The 18824-nt window shown below is 41.2% G+C and overlaps 1 protein-coding gene across 4 annotated transcripts in view; it reads left to right on the plus strand.

Annotated features, from left to right (window-relative positions):
• Positions 1-18824, plus strand: part of WDR48 (WD repeat domain 48) — a 50829-nt gene that overhangs the window by 15856 nt on the left and 16149 nt on the right. For all 4 annotated transcript variants that reach the window (XR_014822761.1, XR_014822762.1, XM_084987815.1 and 1 more), the window contains exons 4-11: positions 36-118; positions 236-365; positions 2569-2657; positions 3318-3419; positions 8950-9174; positions 10856-10930; positions 12129-12231; positions 13769-13866. Coding sequence is in view for 2 of the 4 variants with exons in the window: in XM_084987815.1 (XP_084843941.1) it covers positions 36-118; positions 236-365; positions 2569-2657; positions 3318-3419; positions 8950-9174; positions 10856-10930; positions 12129-12231; positions 13769-13866 (905 nt within the window). In the remaining 2 variants the exon portion in view is untranslated. The remainder of the gene's footprint in view (positions 1-35; positions 119-235; positions 366-2568; positions 2658-3317; positions 3420-8949; positions 9175-10855; positions 10931-12128; positions 12232-13768; positions 13867-18824) is intronic.

The raw sequence follows: 18824 nt of genomic DNA on the forward strand, positions 1-18824 counted from the left end.
CTACTAAGGGTGTGTCAATTCTTTGTCTCTTCTAGTAATATCTGCTTCTTCTGACACAACAGTAAAAGTATGGAATGCACATAAAGGATTCTGCATGTCAACATTAAGGACACATAAGGTAAACAACTAACACAGTTTTCAGTATCTTCAGTGTAATACTGGGATCTCAGTGCTTTATGTGGCTCATTTGCTATTTCTCTACAGAGCAGATCATAGTATGTGTGCTCTGTTTCAGGATTACGTAAAGGCCTTAGCATATGCCAAGGATAAAGAACTGGTAGCATCGGCTGGGTTGGACAGACAAATATTCCTTTGGGATGTGAATACTCTAACAGCGTTGACTGCCTCAAATAACACTGTCACAAGTAAGGTGTTTGAAAAAAATTTCTTTGAAAGTGGTCCAATTGACATAAATAGAAAATGGTTTATAAAACATCTTTGATAGGGTTGCCTTGAAACACTCGTTTATATTTTGAGAATGCTTCCACCTGTAGTGTTCTAGCTACCAGGAGTATGATTGAACAACAAAGAGCTAGTCCCTCACTGCATCTAAAAATGGTAACTTCTCCAGCTGTTACCTGGTTATTTTTGCACATGTGCGTGTGTTAGCTTCCTAGTTAAAGTGTAAGCTCCTATAGGATAGAAGTATCTGTCCTGTTACTTTGTATATCCCACAGCTTTGTCTGGCCAAAAGCCATACTCTAGGCAGATATTATTGATGCAAGTTGTGATTACTTGGCAAAGTTGGCAGTTTTTGACTTTAGAAATGTTAACCATATACCAAAAGTCTTTGAATTAATGGCCAACTTGGAAAATACCCAAAGGAAAGAAAGGTTTTTAGTGCCGATATTTCATGACACTTTCACAGCTGCCCTAAAGAATCCAGCCAATTCCAGAAGAGTTCGGGGAGGCTGGGCTGCTTCTAGAGGCAATTCAGAGGTATTCACAGCAGGTTAATAGCATGGTTGCCTCATCAGCCTAAGAGATCTCAGATGACTTAGTCAGACCCAAACAAGTCTAGACTTGAAATTTGGCCTCACACTTAGCCCAGCCTATTAGAGTACTCTAAGGAAGGTGTCAGTAGAGATTCTTAGGAGCATTTTCAGCTAAGCCTGGCCTAGTGGGTCAGTATTCAGGATATGGGCCTGAACTATCTAGATCCCTACATAATAGGTCCAATTTGTCATGACTGGGGAATACTCATGTTGCCACAGCTATTAAAACTTGTATAACCTAGCATGTACCATGAAGGGCAAGTTGGGAGACTGGTGTTTATAATTTCTTGAATATTATTTTGTCCTTTTTCTCAGGAAATATGTGAAGGTCAAACACTATTCTCCCCTTGTTCTCTGTGATTTTTCACCTGTGCAGTCTGCCAGGGGCTGTCATGATACATCATTTAGCTCTCTCTAGATGTAAGGCCTTCCTGAAAGAGACACTCACAGGCAGGAACAAAGCAAAAAGAGTAAGATTGTTGGAGTTCCCATCCTGGCTCGGTGGAAGTGAATCTGACTAGCATTCATGAGGATGCAGGTTCGATTCCAGGCCTCACTCAGTGGGTTAAGGATCTGATGTTGCCTGGAGCTGTGGTGTAAGTCACAGATGAGGCTCGGATCTGGCGTTGTTGTGGCTGTGGCATAGGCCAATGGCTACCATTCCAATTTGAGCCCTAGCCTGGGAACCTCCATATGCCACAGTTGGGGCCCTAAAAAGACAAAAAAAAAAAAAGAAAAGAAAAGAAAAAAAAAATAGTAAGATTGTACCCAGGTCAAAGACCAGACTTAGTTAGTGGTTATAGATTCTGCAACAGATATGTTTTGCTTAGAAATTAGACATATCAAAAAGTTTTTTTAAATATAATTCTGGAAATAATATTAACAGCTAACATTGAGCACTTAATACAAGCAGTTACTTTTCTAAATACTTTACATGCATTCCTTTATTCATAACACCTCAGTATTTTGTTGTTTTTACTTATTCTTTGTTGTAAAATTAGGATCGTACCATATAGATTATTTTATAAACATACTTCAGTGGGGTTGGGTTCTGAATCAGAGAACATGAATATGATTCTATCTATATATTACTTAATTTCCTTCCAGAAGAGTTGTACCAAATTATCCTTCCACAAATAATGTATGAGAGTGCCATTTTAACTTTATTTTTTGAGAATTAAATATTGCTTTGTTTTTTTTATCTGACTTGGTAGGTGAAAATCGTATTTTTTTTGATTTGTGTTTTCTTGTACATAGTGAGTTTAACCAATTTTCATATGTATTAGCACATGTATATCTCTGAAAATACAGTACTTATGCAGATAGTTTTTAAATGGCTGTACAGTTCATTTTAGCAAATATTTATTGAGCACTTGTGTATGCTCAAGAAGAGCTGTTAATTTTGTTAACAGTATTATTATTTAGAATTATCTGCATTGTAGGTAGATTTCGTTTCCTTAGAGTAATGTTAAAGATAAGATTTTCTAAATCGAGTAATTAAACTTGCAGTTTGTGCTGACTAGCTACTAAACAGCTGATGATTTTAACATTTAGCTCCATTTATCCTTAATAGCTTCTTCTTTAAGTGGGAACAAAGATTCCATTTATAGCCTGGCCATGAATCAACTGGGAACAATCATTGTATCAGGGTCCACTGAGAAGGTAAGGGGAAACTTAAAGTGAATATTTTAACACTAGAAAACAAAGAAACTGGAGTTCCCATTGTGGCTCTGTGTTAATGAACCCTACTAGTATCCATGAGGACATGGGTTCGATCCCTGGCCTTGCTTAGTGGGTTAAGGATCTGGTGTTGCTGTGAGCTATGGTGTAGGTCATGGATGTGGGTCAGATCTGGCATTGCTGTGGCTGTGGCATAGGCTGGCATCTGTAGCTCTGATTTGACCCCAGCCTGGGAACTTCCATATGCTGCAGGTACAGCCCTAAGACAAAAAAAATAAAAATTAAATTTAAAAAAAAAGAAAACAAACCAAAATAATTTGATCTGTGTAATTACAGAATACATAGACAGTGGTTTTGCCTGGTGGATACTAAAATGTTTTATTTGAGCACATGAGAGTCTAACTGTATAATTACTGTCGTGTATAGTGATGGGTGGCTGGTGGTATCGGTTAGGGCTATGCATTTTTTGACATTAAAAAGGCTTTCTCCTACTTAAAAAAAAGTTGGGAGCCTTGGACACCTGTCTATTGGAATTAGACACCTCTTAGAATTTAATAGTTATTTAATTTACAAAAGTCATCTATTATTTAAATTTGATTATGTATATACTCAGTTTGTGTAATCCTTTGTTAAAATTCACAGGTTTTAAGAGTATGGGATCCAAGAACATGTGCAAAACTAATGAAGCTTAAAGGGCACACAGATAATGTTAAAGCATTGCTGTTGAACAGAGATGGCACACAGGTATGCAGTTCACATGAACATTTACCTACTGTCCTTGTCAAAAATTTCATCCAACAGAAGTTCCCCCACTTTATATATCGTTACATGGTTGGTTTGAACCAAAAGCCACACCTATAAACTTTGGTCTAGTTTTTAAATTCTTAAAATACTCAGTTGCACATAAAATAATCCCCATTTTGAAATTACTCTGTTTGCATCACTTTTAAATAAAGGCTAAAGAAGGGATTTCCTAAGAATAATTCTAACGTAGGTGATATGTGCACTTATATGTTTAGGCTAAAATAATTTAAAATGTTCCCTCTGCAAAGCAAAAGGAAGCTTTGGTATTGAATGCTCTCTGGCAATGTAGTAAGTGGAAAATTCCTTCACAGGGGGGTCTGGTTTCAGGGCAGATTTCATCAGTTGACTATGTAGATATGGTCTGGAGGTTTAGTTATTTAATATAGTACTTAGAGTCAGCACTTCAAAGAAAAACATTTTGGTAACATTTGAACATGTATTAGTACCCTGTTGGCCACATAATTAGTGAATTATAAATCGCAATTCTGTCTCTTCTGTAGCAGTAGAAAAATAAACTTTCATCAGTGTTGATAATAAACAAAAACTGAGCACCATTTTATGTTGTGTATGACATACCTCTACCACATAACCCTGCCTTTTTTTCATAGGGCAGGGATAATTGGTACTGACTATGATGGGGTTAGAAGAGGGAGAGTAGGGAGTTCCCGTCGTGGCGCAGTGGTTGACGAATCCGACTAGGAACCATGAGGTTGCAGGTTCAGTCCCTGCCCTTGCTCAGTGGGTTAACGATCCAGCGTTGCCGTGAGCTGTGGTGTAGGTTGCAGACGCGGCTCGGATCCCGCGTTGCTGTGGCTCCGGCGTAGGCCGGTGGCTACAGCTCCGATTCAACCCCTTGCCTGGGAACCTCCATATGCCGCGGGAGCGGCCCAAGAAATAGCAACAACAACAACAAAAAGACAAAATACAAAAAAAAAAAAAAAGAAGAGGGAGAGTAGGAATGTGATGAGATGGGAAACAACCATCAGTGTGTTAGTCTTGTGGAAATTATGTCATGGAGATTGCCACACACATTAATTAGAGAAACCTGTGTCTCCGGAGGTGAAAGGAAAGTTCGAAAAACTGGCCAAAGGAAAGAAATCATTTTTCAGAACTAGGCAGAGAGGCTTAAAGATGTCTGTGAAGGTCTTTGGAGATATGAAAGGATCTTGAGGTTAATGTATTATGTGGCCTCGGCGAGAGGAGTCTTCTTTGCTAGTCCTTATTTGGCTCATCTGCAAAGTGGAAATCATAATATTTAGGATAGTTGATAAGAAGAGTAGAAATGATAAGTATATTCTTACCTGTAAGCCATGCCATTTTCTAGAACTCTTGAGTTTCTTTGTAGCAGCATTTTCATGCAAGTCTAAAAAGCCCAATGCAGTCAGCTCCTCACTGTCTTGCAGTAGGCGCTAGGCTACACTGAAGATAGTTGTCCATGTCCAGGATTGAGCTGGATCATATGGTCTCCATGGGGCTGCCCTTAAGTTGGGGCTATGGACAAGATGGTTTCCAGAAGGGGGCTGTGGTCTTGGTAGACTTTTCTTAAATCTTCTCCTATCTGTTACACTTTATGCCTTGTTTCCTTTATAGACAATTATTAATGTCTTTTTACCTAAGATGATATAAGTAGCATGTATAGTTACAAATGCACTTCTCCTGAGGTTAGCTGCACTTACTGAAAGCAGAGACAGTGATATGATACTTCTTTAAAACCTGCCTTGGAGTTTCTGCTGTGGTGCACTGGATTAATGATACAACTTGTCTCTGTGGAGGTTCTGGTTCCATCCTTGGCCTGGTGCAGTGGTTTCAGGATCCACCCTTGCTGCAGCTGTGGCGTAGATCGCAGCTCTGGCTCTGATTCGATGCCCTGGCCAGGGCACTTCCATATGCAGTGGGTGGGGGTGGGAGCTGAAAAAGAAAAATGAAATAAAATTTAAAAATAAAAATAAAAGCTGCCTTTCAGCCTTAGAGTGCATAATTGAGCAGATATCATTCCTCCTGTAGTACCTCCATTCATTTTTATTGTTGGCAGCTAGAGACTAAATGTAAATTTAACCACCAAGAGCATGGCAATTATATTGGGGAATTGATCAAGTAGACAACTACTCAATTGAGAAAAAGAGAGGAGAAAAAAAGAACCTTTGCTTACTGATTCTCAAACTCTTGCAATATGGAAGAGAGTTAGCAGTTACTGGCAGAGTTTATATTGCATCCGACAGAGTTGCCCTGAAAGCGTCTAACATACGATATATGTATATGTATAAGATGTGTATAGGCCTTGGAGTTCCTGTCGTGGCGCAGTGGTTAACGAATCCGATTAGAAACCATGAGGTTGCGGTTTCAATCCCTGACCTTGCTCAGTGGGTTAAGGATCCAGCGTTGCCGTGAGCTGTGGTGTAGGTTGCAGACGCGGCTCGGATCCCGCGTTGCTGTGGCTCTGGGGTAGGCCAGTGGCTACGGCTCTGATTGGAGCCCTGGCCTGGGAATCTCCATATGCCGAGAGAGTAGCCCTAGAAAAGGCAAAAAGACCAAAAAAAAAAAAAAAAAAAAAAAAGATGTGTGTAGGCCAGCGAATCCCACGTATGTCATCCTATTACATCACATCCTTTGTTATAGTTAGATATTTAGCATATCTTACTATTTGTGGTCTGTCAACATTGCAGTTGTTTTGATTGGTGCCATATTACTAGGCCAAGCCACCTGGATTTTTCATTCTTTGGATTCGCTTGGACAGTTTCTTGAGGAGCTGGGACAACCAGTCATCTAGCTCAAGTCGGTCACGTCCTTGTATGTCACTCACAGGATTTTTCTTCTTAATACAGGTGCTGCTGAACCTAGCTTATGGGTCCAGGGGTCGCTGAGCACTAAGCCACATTTAGCCCCACCTTGCCACTAGGCTGCTCTCTTTTGACAATTACAATTATGTTTAAGTGATCATTCCAAAAACGCTTTGTGTTGGTCAACAGTAACCTGGCTCCAGTACACTGTTACCTCTCATCAACATGAGCAGAAACACACAGCACCTGTTCAGGCTATAGAATCTTTTTTCCTAATAGTCCCTATTCTGGTGACTTAGCAGAACCATTTGGAGTATTCTTAGTCCCAGGAAGCCACCTCATAATATAGTAGTCTTCATGTTTACTCAGTGGAAGGGTGGAGGCTGTGGGAAATGTCTTGATGACTCCTCTGGCTCCTATAGGACATCAGGCACTAGAATTGCTATAAAATAGGCGCATCCTCTACCATAATACCCAATCTGCAGAGATGTTCATGAGCATTATACATTACCTTTTTTTTTTTTTTTTTTTTTTTATGGCTGTGCCTGTGGCATATAAAAAATTCCCAGGCCAAGGATTAGACCCACACCACAGCAACTCAAGCCACTGCAGTGACAATGCTAGATCCTTAACCCACTGTACCACAAGGGAACTTCATCACTGTACTTTAAAATGATTACTGTCTGTTTGGGGGTCTGCTTTTTAGCAATCTTAGAATACTGACTACCATCAGAGATTATTTCTATATCACCCCTGTATTCTGTATCAGGGGTCATATAGAACTCTAATACACTCTATATTTCCTTATCTGCTTTCAGCTGTGCCTTCTGGATTTGGGACTTAACTCTTTATCATTGCAAGTTGCCCAGCCTGCAAAGACTACCAACCCATCATCTTTGCCTTCCTTATACTAAAGTTGTTGGACCTTACTCCCTGTAGATACGTGGTCTAGGATCTGAGTGATCAATGCTTTACTAACAGCTTTGCTACCCAAGAGTGACATCTCTTCCTGGAATGGGGAGCTCCTCCCTGCATTCTCCCTATTAGATTGCCACAGTGCTCCTACACATGTGATGAAGGTCTGCTTGTGACCTTAACTCCTGACAGTTTGTTTTTTGGTTAGTCTCTTGGCTCTCTTGTGAATTAGTTGGAATGGTAATTAAAGCAGTGGTGGAGTTCCCATCATGGCTTAGCGGTAACAAACCCGACTAGTATCCACGGGGACACAAGTTCAATCCCTGGCCTGGCATTGCTGTGGCTCTGATGTAGGATGGCAACTTTAGCTCCGTTTTGACCCCTAGCCTGGTAACATCCATATGACTTAGGTGTGGCCCTAAAAAGGCAAAAATGTTAAAAAAAAATTTTTTTTTTTAAAAGGCAGTGGTACTCCTGACAGCTTATAGGGGAGTCTGTTAGTATGTGTTTTTTTGGTTTTTTTTTTTTTAATTTTATTTACTTATTTATTTTTTGCTTTTTAGGGCCGTACCTGTGGCATATGGAAGTTTCCAGGCTGGGGGTCGAATCAAAGCTACAGCTGTTGGCCTATACCACAGCCACAGCAACACAGGATCCTTAACCCACTGAGTGAGGCCAGGGATTGAACCTGCATCATGGATACTAGTTGGATTCATTTCCAGTGCACCACAACAGGAACTCCAAGTATGTGTTTATTTAACTAAACATGTCCAGAGTTCTGATGGCCCTGTCATGTCACAGAGCAGATCAGTAAACCCTTAATATTCCTGAAGGTCTCATCTATTCAAACATCCAGGTCTCCCAGCCCTTGACTATCGTCTCTTCTTGGAAGCTCTTTGCCTACTTAATTTCATACATCAGCACCAGCAGTTGCTTTTCTCCTTGGGGCCATTTTTTCCCCCAAAGAATAAGTTTTTGTCCCCTTCCTCAAGTCACCACAGTAACTGGGAGAGAATACCAGGCATGCTGAATGCAAACATGGAGTGGTTGATTTCCTTTCTGTTATACTCACAATGTGCTCAGCCTTGACTTATGTGCCAGCAACTTCTATATAGTTGACAGTCCTAAGCCTTTAGAAATTGTCAGAATTTCCAGTGTTGACTTTGAATGCTAAGGGTCCACATTTTGTGTTAATGGACATTGAACTTGAGGTTCATGTGGGAATTACCCAGGGTCACAGAGATTAAGTAGCAAGCCTGGATTTTTGCTTTGGGGTCCTCTCAGTAGAATCCAGGAGACCTGGCAGGCCATCAGGAATTCAGAGCTGTGAAGGCACTGACAAAACAGAGGTGTGCTCCAGGACTCCAAAAGGCTTGCTTGCCTAGTACAGTGCTTGTCAGACTTGGCGTACTAGAATGACCTGGAAAGCCTGTCAAAACATGGATTGCTTGGCCCCACCAGAGTTTCTGTCTCATTAGATCTGGAATGGGACTTGGGAATTTACATTTTTAGCATGTTCCCAAGAGATGCTAATGCTGCAGGTGGCCAGGTATAGAGGACAGAGGAAGTTTTCCCAGAGGGCTCCCCTGCTTGAGCCTGTGCTATTGTCTTCATTTCAGCCTGCAGCGTGTGATTGTCGAAAGTCTTTATCAGAAGCAGGAATAGAGGTTGTTAGAGGTGTGTGTTCGATGGTGTGGAGTCAGGAGAGCAGCCAAGTGCAAAGCACAAGAAATAGGAAATGCTGGCTGGTTTCTAACCTTAGCTTTATTTGTTCCCAGTGCCTTTCCGGCAGTTCTGATGGGACAATTCGCCTTTGGTCCCTTGGCCAGCAGAGGTGTATAGCAACATACCGAGTGCATGATGAAGGCGTTTGGGCTCTGCAGGTCAATGATGCCTTCACACACGTGTATTCTGGAGGAAGGGACAGGAAGATTTATTGTACAGACCTAAGAAACCCTGACATTCGAGTGCTAATTTGTGAAGAAAAAGCTCCAGTTCTCAAGGTATGTCACATGCTTTAGATTTATAATTAAGATTATTACACATGTTAGCCAAATAGAACAAAATTGATGTTAGAATGTGAATCAACTGCAGGGTTGTAAAAAAGATACTTCGACATAATTGTTAGTCACCTGTGGAAGAAATGGTGACTTCTTAGATATGTTATGAATGGGTGGCTGTCCTGCTGGTAAATCCTAGTGAGGCAGCCCCACAGTGCTCCTGAGCTCTTCTGTCTTTGGAGGAGGAATATGAGGAGTTCAGGTACCTATGAGCAGACAGCAAAGCAGAAATGTGTCCACTGCCTCAAGAGGAGAGAGTGGAAAGGTGCTTGTGAAGAAGAGGGAGTGAGGTCACTCATATTCCAAACCATCACTACCTCAAAATGGTCCTGGGAGGTGGGTAAAAGGGTACTTGAGAAGCCATCCGTATTGACACCTGCTTAAAGTGAAGCCTAGACTAAAAAATGGCTAGTTACCATTTGACAAAATGTTTGGTCTTGCAGTTCACAGAATTGTACATTAAAACAATAGTGAGGAGATTTCCAGATTTAAAAGAGAGGCATAAAAACAGCATCTCAGAAAGCATCTGAAAACAACAATGAAAACAAGAAAAAGAACTGCAGATACAAATCCATTATCTATAAAACTAAGTGACATCTGAAACCTAGACCACAGTGTAGGAGGAAGGGCTGAAAGAGGAATTAGAGATCAAATTAGACACTTGAGAGGCTGCCTGCGGTCTGAGAGCTCACATAAAAGTGGCCAAGTGCCATTCCTTAAAGCAGATGGCACAACCTAATGGACACAACCAACAATCCTTTAGGGAAGCAAGAGCGTTGAGGCTGAAGTCCTACAGACACAGCATGTGTACAGGAAGCACACTGATGGGGAGAGACAGGCAGGCGTGGAAGAAAAACACTGCACTGTGAGTCCTGCAGCTGCCAGGATCTCTTGGATATGGAGAAAAGGACTAGAATTTAGCATAGGCATAACCATGTTATAAGGAACATCACTTTGAACTGAAGAGGATTCCTGCTTACTAGTGGTTCAGCTGGTCCCTGTGTCTCCAAACTTGCAATTTCCTGGTGCAAGAAGAATAGTGGGCAAATGTAGAGTGATTGCATTTGCATAATATATAAATAGGTACATGTGTATTTTTATATGTATAGTATTTTAAAAATACAGGCGGATGCAGTAAACTTCACAGTGTACATTTGTGTTCCTTAGGCAAGGGGGGGGCAATGGATTATGTGGACACTTTTCACTTTTGCTGTGTTAGACTGGTTATTTTGTTTTGGGTTTTGATACAACATTTTCAAAGAAAAAAAATGTATTTGCTTGTTACTAAGAACATGAAAACAAAAGAGTGGCAAAACCAAAGGTTATGGCAAGTCATCCTTTTGACTATACTCATGTAAAACCTTTAAATTAACCACACTTAAAACTTTAGGCTACTGTTTTTGGCAAGAGGTCACCCTTATTACACTTTTATAGGGCTATGAATTCCTTTAGCAAAGAGACTTTTTCATACTTCTTTACATCCCTAGCTTTTAACACATGCTGTGGTATAGTCAACTCACAAATATGTTGAATGAAGGAGTTGATATTTAATAATATATAGCTGGTCCTGGCAATTCAGAAGAGTCAGCATTCTGCAAAGCAATACTCTTGTGCTTCTTTTCAGATGGAGCTTGATAGATCAGCTGACCCCCCTCCTGCCATCTGGGTTGCAACAACGAAGTCTACAGTAAATAAATGGGTAAGTGAGCCATTGTATACCGGCAAAGGTTTATAAATATGTGGTTTGTTATCATAGACCTGCCAGGAACCAGTAGCAAATGCTCAATATGAGCCGGGCTCTCTGCATGCTTTGGGACTGTGGCAGAAATCTGAAAGCCCTTATGAATGCAGGTGTGATCCTAAGGATTATACAAAAATTAAGATCATAGTCAAAATGCAGCTTCTGATTTCTTTGTCAGGAGCCAAGATATACATTTGATGTGCTTAGAATAGGCACTGTTCCCTGATAAAACCAGTAAAGATTGGAGTTCCCGTCATGGTTCAGTGTTTAACGAATCCGACTAGGAACCATGAGGTTTCGGGTTCCATCCCTGCCCTTGCTCAATGGGTTAACGATCCAGCGTTGCTGTGAGCTGTGGTGTAGGTCGCAGACATAGCTCAATCCCGCTTTGCTGTGGCTCTGGCATGGGCTGGCAGCTGCAGCTCTGATTAGACCCCTAGCCTGGGAACCTCCATATGCCGCGGGAGCGGCCCAAGAAATGGCAAAAAGACAAAAAAAAAAAAAAACAAAAAAAAAAAACCCAGTAAAGATTAATAAAGCTTCCAACCTCATGAAGCTGCATTTGAAAAGAGGCAGCCTAAGTACCAACACAGCAGGGAAATTCGTTAGGATTCTGTTTTTCTAAACATGAAAGAAAGCAGGAATTCTTTCAAATTCATTTCCTTTTCTTTGTAGTGTGAAGAACAGGGATAGAAATAGGGGATACGTAGAGAGAAGTCACAGAAGTACTATTAATTCATAAATCTTAATGGAAGAAGATTTAAGTTTTCTTGCTTACCAGACTTTATTGGTGGATAATAACAGAGAAACTGTGTTTATTCCTGTTTATATGCAGGTCAAGTGGTCTTTCTCTGTACTTGTAAAAAAAAAGTTATATTTTTTTGTCTAAATTTTATTTTGCCAATTTGAGATCAACATAACTTTACCTAAAAGAGTACCCCCTGTTCTCTCCAAAAAGACAACATTCTCTTCTTAATATTTGTCCTATTTTTTTAATCATGGTAGTATCTAATTGTACTTTGTGACTAAGTATTTTTGGTTGATGTTGTTATTGTTGAGTTTTTTTCATCCATTTATTATCTTTCTTGCCGCTTTAAATGGATTGGCAATGCTTATAAAGCATAAGATAATTAAATCATAAATTTTGTTCCTTTAGACATTGAAGGGAATTCATAATTTTAGAGCCTCTGGAGATTATGACAATGACTGTACAAATCCTATAACACCCCTGTGTACACAGCCTGACCAGGTTATTAAAGGTAAGTAAGGATATTGGAAGGTATTGTACCTTTTACTGAGGTTGATTATAGTTACTAAGAGATTGACAAAATAAGGGAGATGACCTTCCTTTAAATGTAATTTTGATGTCAACCGAAGTTTAATAGTAATTTTTTTTTTTTTTTTTTTTATTGTCTTTTTAGGGCTGCACCGGTGACATATAGAGGTTCCCAGGCCAGGGGTCTAATCAGAGCTACAGCTGCCAGCCACAGCCACAGCCACAGCCACAGCAATGCCAGATCGGAACCACGTCTGTGACCTACACCACGGCTCATGGCAATGCCAGACCCCTAACCCACTGAGTGAGGCCAGGGATCGAACCCGAACCCAAAACCTCACGGTTCCTAGTCGGATTCATCACCCCTGTGCCATGATGGGAACTCCTAATTGGTTTAATAGAAGAAAAAGATTTTATTTATTTATTTATTTATCTTCTGTCTTTTTAGAGCCGCCCTTGTGGCATATGGAAGTTCCCAGGCTAGGGGTCTAATTGGAGCTACAGCTGCCGGCCTACACCACAGCCACGCCAAATCCAAGCCGAGTCTGTGACCTACACCACAGTTCATGGATCCTTAATCCACTGAGCAAGACCAGGAATCGAACCCACAACCTTATGGTTCCTAGTCGGATTCGTTTCCACTAAGCCATGACAGGAACTCCTAAAAAAGATATTTTTAAAATGCTTTTTAGTGACTTTAAAAATTGAGCTTTCTTCAAATCTGACTAGTATCCATGAGGATGTAGGTTCCATCCCTGGCCTTGCTCAGTGGGTTAAGGATCCAGCATTGCCATGAGCTGTGGTGTAGGTTGCAGATGCTGCTGGGAGACATTGCTGTGGCTGTGGTGTAGGCCGGCAGCTGCAGCTCTGATTTGACCACTAGCCTGGGAACCTCCATATGCCATGGGTGCAGCCATAAAAAGCAAAAAAAAAGAGAGAGCTTTCTTGAGTTAATCTTTTTGCCCAGTGTTAAAAGAATCATGGTCTTGGTAAAGCCAGCAGCCACTTTGTACAAGGTATAAGGTTTAATGTCTTTTGGCACAAGCCAGAAAGGGTACACACTCCAACTGGGAGTCGCAGCTCTCTCTTCAAGGTCAGAGTTTGGGGTTAGAGTATTGAATGGTGCGTTTATCTGTAGTTAGTCTGTGCTGTTACCTTTATTCGAGAGGCATAAAGCGAAGGAAGATGGGAAGCAAAAGTTAATGAGAGATGAAACTAATTCGGAGATTTCCATCATTTGGACTTTTCCCAGTGGGTAAAATATTATTAAGGGCTTTGCCTTTTCCAGTAGTAGCCCTTTGAAGTGAATGAAGAGTCTTCTCTAATGTGATATTAAAATCAGTCTTTCTTTGATTGGCCCTAAATTGCCTTAGATATAATTACATGGTCTTCTGATTTCCCTTCTCCTTTCTAGGGACGAGTATGATTTACATTCTGTTACGTGCCAGTTAACATTTTTGGCATACTATGAATTTAAATGTAGGATTGTTTTGCTAATTATGTGGATTTTTTTCCTTTAGGGGGTGCTAGCATTATTCAGTGTCACATTCTTAATGATAAGAGGCATATATTAACCAAAGATACCAATAATAATGTGGCGTATTGGGATGTATTGAAGGTAAGTATCTTCTTGTAATTAAATATAGCTTGTTGGATTATGTAGCTCTTTACTTTTTTATTATAGTCTGTGTATTTGTGTGTATGTTCATGTGTGTTTGTAAAATAACAGACAATACATAAATAAGGATTTAATTGCAGCCTTAATTTGGAGTGGATACTTTCTTACGTGAAAATTAGATAAGGCTATTGTTTTATCTTTTTAAGTACCCAGAATTTGAATGGAACCATTTTCTGTTTAGTGTATTACAAACTGTGTTATGCTGCCTTCCCCTAGAATGAGTACATCGGGATTCTGAGTCCTTTATACTGTTAACATTTTGGGCCCAACAGCTCCTTGTTGCAGGTGGGAGGGAGGAGTAGGATCTGTCCTGTGCATATTAGGATGTTTAGGAACATCCCTTTGTTTCTACCCAGTAGATGCCAGTGACCACCTTCATCCTCATCCCCTACTTCAGCTGTGACAAACAGAAATGTCTCTAGATATTGCCAAGTATTTAGGGGGAGAAAGGAAGAAGAGGGATGCAAAATCACGCCAGGTTTAGAACTGCCAGAGTGCACCAAATACGTTTGGCCATTTCTCAGGATTTATAGTCATCACTGTGAGCACAGCTCCTACTTTGGGTCAACTTACAGTTACTCCTCAGACAATTGAAATGTATTAAGCTGTTCAACCACATTCTAAATAGCACTGAAGACGTTTTAGGCAGACTGAAGAGTTTGATTTTAGAATCCTGACAAATGTCCCTCTTTAGTGTTATTGGTATATTTGTTCAATAAATATTTCCTGTGTTGAATGAATATTGTGCAGAGAACTGTGTTGAGGGTCATAGATGACAGAAAAGTCAGAATATTCTATCTCATGATCCCTTCTGGTAGGGGGGACAAGAGTAGGGGAAGGTGAAAGTCTTATAGAGAAAGAATAAACCGAGTGCAGGATAGCTTGTGGGCAAGGGTGATTACTTAGAACTGGAGAAATTGGAAGAACTTCTTGGTGGAGGAAAATCATTTGAATAGGGCCTTAACGTATTCTAGCAAATTGATTATGGGAGGGCATTTTAGGAAGAGGGAATGAATGACAGAGGCACCGAAGAGGAATGTACATGCTTACTCAGGGCCAGGTGAGTAGGTTTGTGTAATTAGAGACCAGAGTAAGTATAAGGGAGTAGCAGGATATAAGGATGAAAGATGAGATTCAAGTCATTTCCCAAAAAATCATGAGTTTCAGCCCCAGACTTGGCCTTTCTTTAGTACTCCCCAAAGATTCTTTATCTTAGATGATTTTAGAGCAGGAAAACCCTCTGTTTAGAGCAGTAGTAGTATGTATAACAGGAGAGAGGCTGGAAGTCAAGAAGTCACTTGTCTTTTTTTTTTTTTTTTTTTTTTAATTTGCTTTTTAGGGTCACATAAGCGGCATATGTAAGTTCCCAGGCTAGGGGTTGAATCACAGTTACAGCTACCGGCCTACACCACAGCCTCAGCAACATCAGATCCGAGCCTTGTCTGTGACCTACATCACAGCTCACAGCAGTGCCAGATCCTTAACCCACTGAGCAAGGCCAGGGATTGAACCTGCAACCTCATGGTTCCTAGTCAGATTTGTTTCCACTGTGCCATGACAGGAACTCCAAGAAGTCAGTTGTCTTAAGCATGATGTCTTGGGGATCTAAAGGAAGAGACAAATGACTTTTGGTTACTGTGAAGCCTTGGAGAGATCTTGGCCGAGCCAAAGACTTCGGATCTCATTGTCCTCCCAGCCCTTCCCTTGAACTCCCTCAATAAAACGATTTGATCCAAAAAAAGAGGGGGAAAAAAGGGAGGAACTTCCCTTATGATGCAGTAGGTTAAGAATCTGGCATTGTCACTGCTGTGGTGCAGTTTGCAACTGCAGCACAGGTTCCATACCTGGCCTGGGAACTTTCATTAGTCATAAGCACAGCCAAAAAAAGGGAGAGAGACAGATGTTAGGTATATTTTAAAGGAAGAATTTAAAAGATCTGGTGTTTTGATTAGGCTCCTGGTTATAAGGAAGAGATTTGCTTAATTTTTGGATCTAAAGAATAGTGTAAACAGGTTTCTTTCTGGGAAAGGGGACTGTCTCTGAATAGAAACCTTTGCCTAACTAAGACATTCCCTCCCTGTGGGGCAGCTATGTGGGAAATCACGTTACAGAACAGTTGCTTGGCAGGAGTTCCCTTCATGGCTCAGCCGTTAACGAACTCAACTAGGACCCATGAGGATGCATGTTCCATCCCTGGCCTCGCTCAGTGGATTAAGGATCCGGCGTTGCCATGAGCTATGGTGTAGGTCACAGACATGGCTCGGATCCCACGTTGCTGTGGCCCTGGCATAGGCCAGTGGCTACAGCTCCAGTCTGACCCCTGGCCTGGGAACCTCCTAACCTCCATATGCTATGGGTGCAGCCTTAAAATAGCAAAAAAAAAAAAAAAACAGTTGCTTGGTGAGTATGACTTCAGAACAAGAGGCCTCAGTTGAGTGGAAAATTTAATTGCAGCAGACTCCAAAAGTCCAGTTGGTTTTTCTCTACAGTAGAGATGTGCTTATCAGGGGACTAGAAGCTCACATTTGTTTCAGAGACAGGTCCCATGGAGAGGAGGATTGAGAGCAGCCCTAAGGACCTCATCAGCGGGAACTTAGCTACTCCACCACTGATGTGGCCCTAGCTCTGCCCTGTGGCTGAACTTCACCTCACTCTGCCCTACACCTGATGTTCTCCAGAATATCTAACAAAATCGAATTGGGTCAGCCACTCTGATTTCTGCCTATGAATCTGATGTCTTTTTGGTCTTAATTAGCTGAAATCTTAGTACAGTCAATGCTGTCTGAATAGGAGGTAGTTCTGATTAGATGGGGCTTTGAGCTGGCATGCTCTGTCTTTGACATTTTTATGTCCCTAACAGCTCCTTATATTCAGACACTAGACCTTGAAGTTTCAAGAATGGACATGACATTAAACAGAAGCACTCAAGTCAGGACTACTTAGGATCATAGGCTCAGAGTTGACAGAACTACATTCTGACCTTGGCTCTACCAGCTACTAGCCAAGTGATCTTCAGAACATGCTTAGCTCTGTCTTTGTTCCTTAAATCTGGGTAGTAGCTATTTCTTGGTGATGTTAAGGGGGTGTTTGATAAGTATTGTAGTGACTGACACATAGTACCTAGGAGGCTGTTTGCACTAGTACTGGGAAAATATCAGATATTCATCTGGACTAGGGTAGAAACAAAGGGGATGGGAAAAATTGAATGATTAGAAAAATATTGAGGTCTGTGGATAAGAGTGATGCTTGGTTAAAAGGAAATATGAAGAAAAAGGGGAGGTGATTAAGCCTGGGTTTCTGGATTCTTTTGGTGAGTGTAAGTGATATAGAGAATGTAAGAGAAAAAGGTTGTTGAGGGAAAGGGACTTGCCAAGAAACACAGCAGATTTGAGTTTCTGTGGGATGTCTGAGTAAAGGTGTTTGCTGGGCAGAGAGCCGAACAACCTAATGCACAGATAAAAGAGCTGGGCTGGAGAAATGAGGTCAGCAGTCATCAGCTGTGGATTATAATTAGAGCCATGGTCAGAGTTTCCAAGGGATACATCTATACTTAAAATAGAAGAAACCAAGTCATTTCCCTTGCAAGAATTTTTGGAGAAAGAGGGAACCACAAAGGTATATAATAAAAAGTGAGAAAACCAAGAGCTGATGGCCACTCAAGGACTAATTGAGCATTTCAGAAAGGAGCTTGTGGTTAGAGTTGCCTGCCGAGAGTTCCTATAAGATAGGGAATGGAATGTGCCCCGTGGATCTCGCCAATAAAGAGAATCATGTCTGAAGAGAGCACTTTCTAGCAAGACCTAAGGGCAAAAGCCTGATGGAGTGGGTTGGGTAGTGTTTGGGAGGTAAAGAAACAGAATTTGAGTGGAGACAGTCTTGGATGAAATTTGACTTTGGTGAGAATGGCAGGAAGGGCAGTAGCAGAAGAGGGTTTAGGAATGAAAGGGTCAAGGAAAAAAGGCTTTATTTTGCTGTTTAGGTATTTTTCAGATGGGAGAAATTTGGTCATGGTTCACTGTTCATGGGCAGAAACCAGGAAAGACATGAAAAGGTAGATGATAGTACAGGTTCCCAAGAAGCAAGAAGTGAGGGGATCCAGAATACAGCAAGAAGGGACATGATTTTTCTTGTACCAGGAAGAACAGTAGAGAAAGTTAAGGGGATTTTTTGATGAGTAGAGGTCAGAGTCTTGTGCTGAGCATAGTGAGGAAGGTGATGGCAAGGTAAGAGTTATGAGGGGAGTAAATATTTGACAGAGATGTTGTGGAGAACTGACTTTGGAAACAGAAGTCCCAAGAAGTGTTAATGACTGTTTATTTAATTTTTTTTCTTTTAGCCACACCCACAGCATATGGAAGTTCCTGGACCAGGGATCGAATCTGAGCCGAAGCTGCAACCTACGCCACAGTTGCAGCAATACAGGATCCTTAACCCACTGCACAGGGCGAGGGATCAAACCAGTGCCTCCACAGAGACAAACTGGATCATTAACCCACTACGCCACAGCAGAACTCCGTGACTGTATATTTATAGTAGGAATACTGTCAAGAATTTGGAAGGCCATCATGTCCTGTGTGATGTCCGTGTAGGTATTCATGTCCAGGATGCAAGCAAGAACTCAAGATGAGTTGCAAGACATTGAGCTGGGCTCCAGTCTCCAGTGAATGAGGGAAGATGACCACAGAAGTTGCTAGATGGCAGTGAGGAAAAGGGGTTCAGTTTATTGCAACTCAGTGATAGCAGGCCCAAAGAAGTAGGAGTTTTTACTTGGAGATGGTGGAATGATGGTCTCTATATGCCATTAGGGAGTTATGGGATGTAGGAGAAGATATAAAGTCACCCTTTGAGAAGATAACTGATGAGATGAGACCCTCTGGAAAGAGCCAGCTTGCTGTTAG

The sequence above is a fragment of the Sus scrofa genome, chromosome 13 (assembly GCF_054392235.1).
Source record: "Sus scrofa isolate SSC_HxYL_T2T_F1_AM1 chromosome 13, Sscrofa_HxYL_maternal_Yorkshire_Landrace_v2.0, whole genome shotgun sequence".
Taxonomy (NCBI): Eukaryota; Metazoa; Chordata; class Mammalia; order Artiodactyla; family Suidae; genus Sus; species Sus scrofa.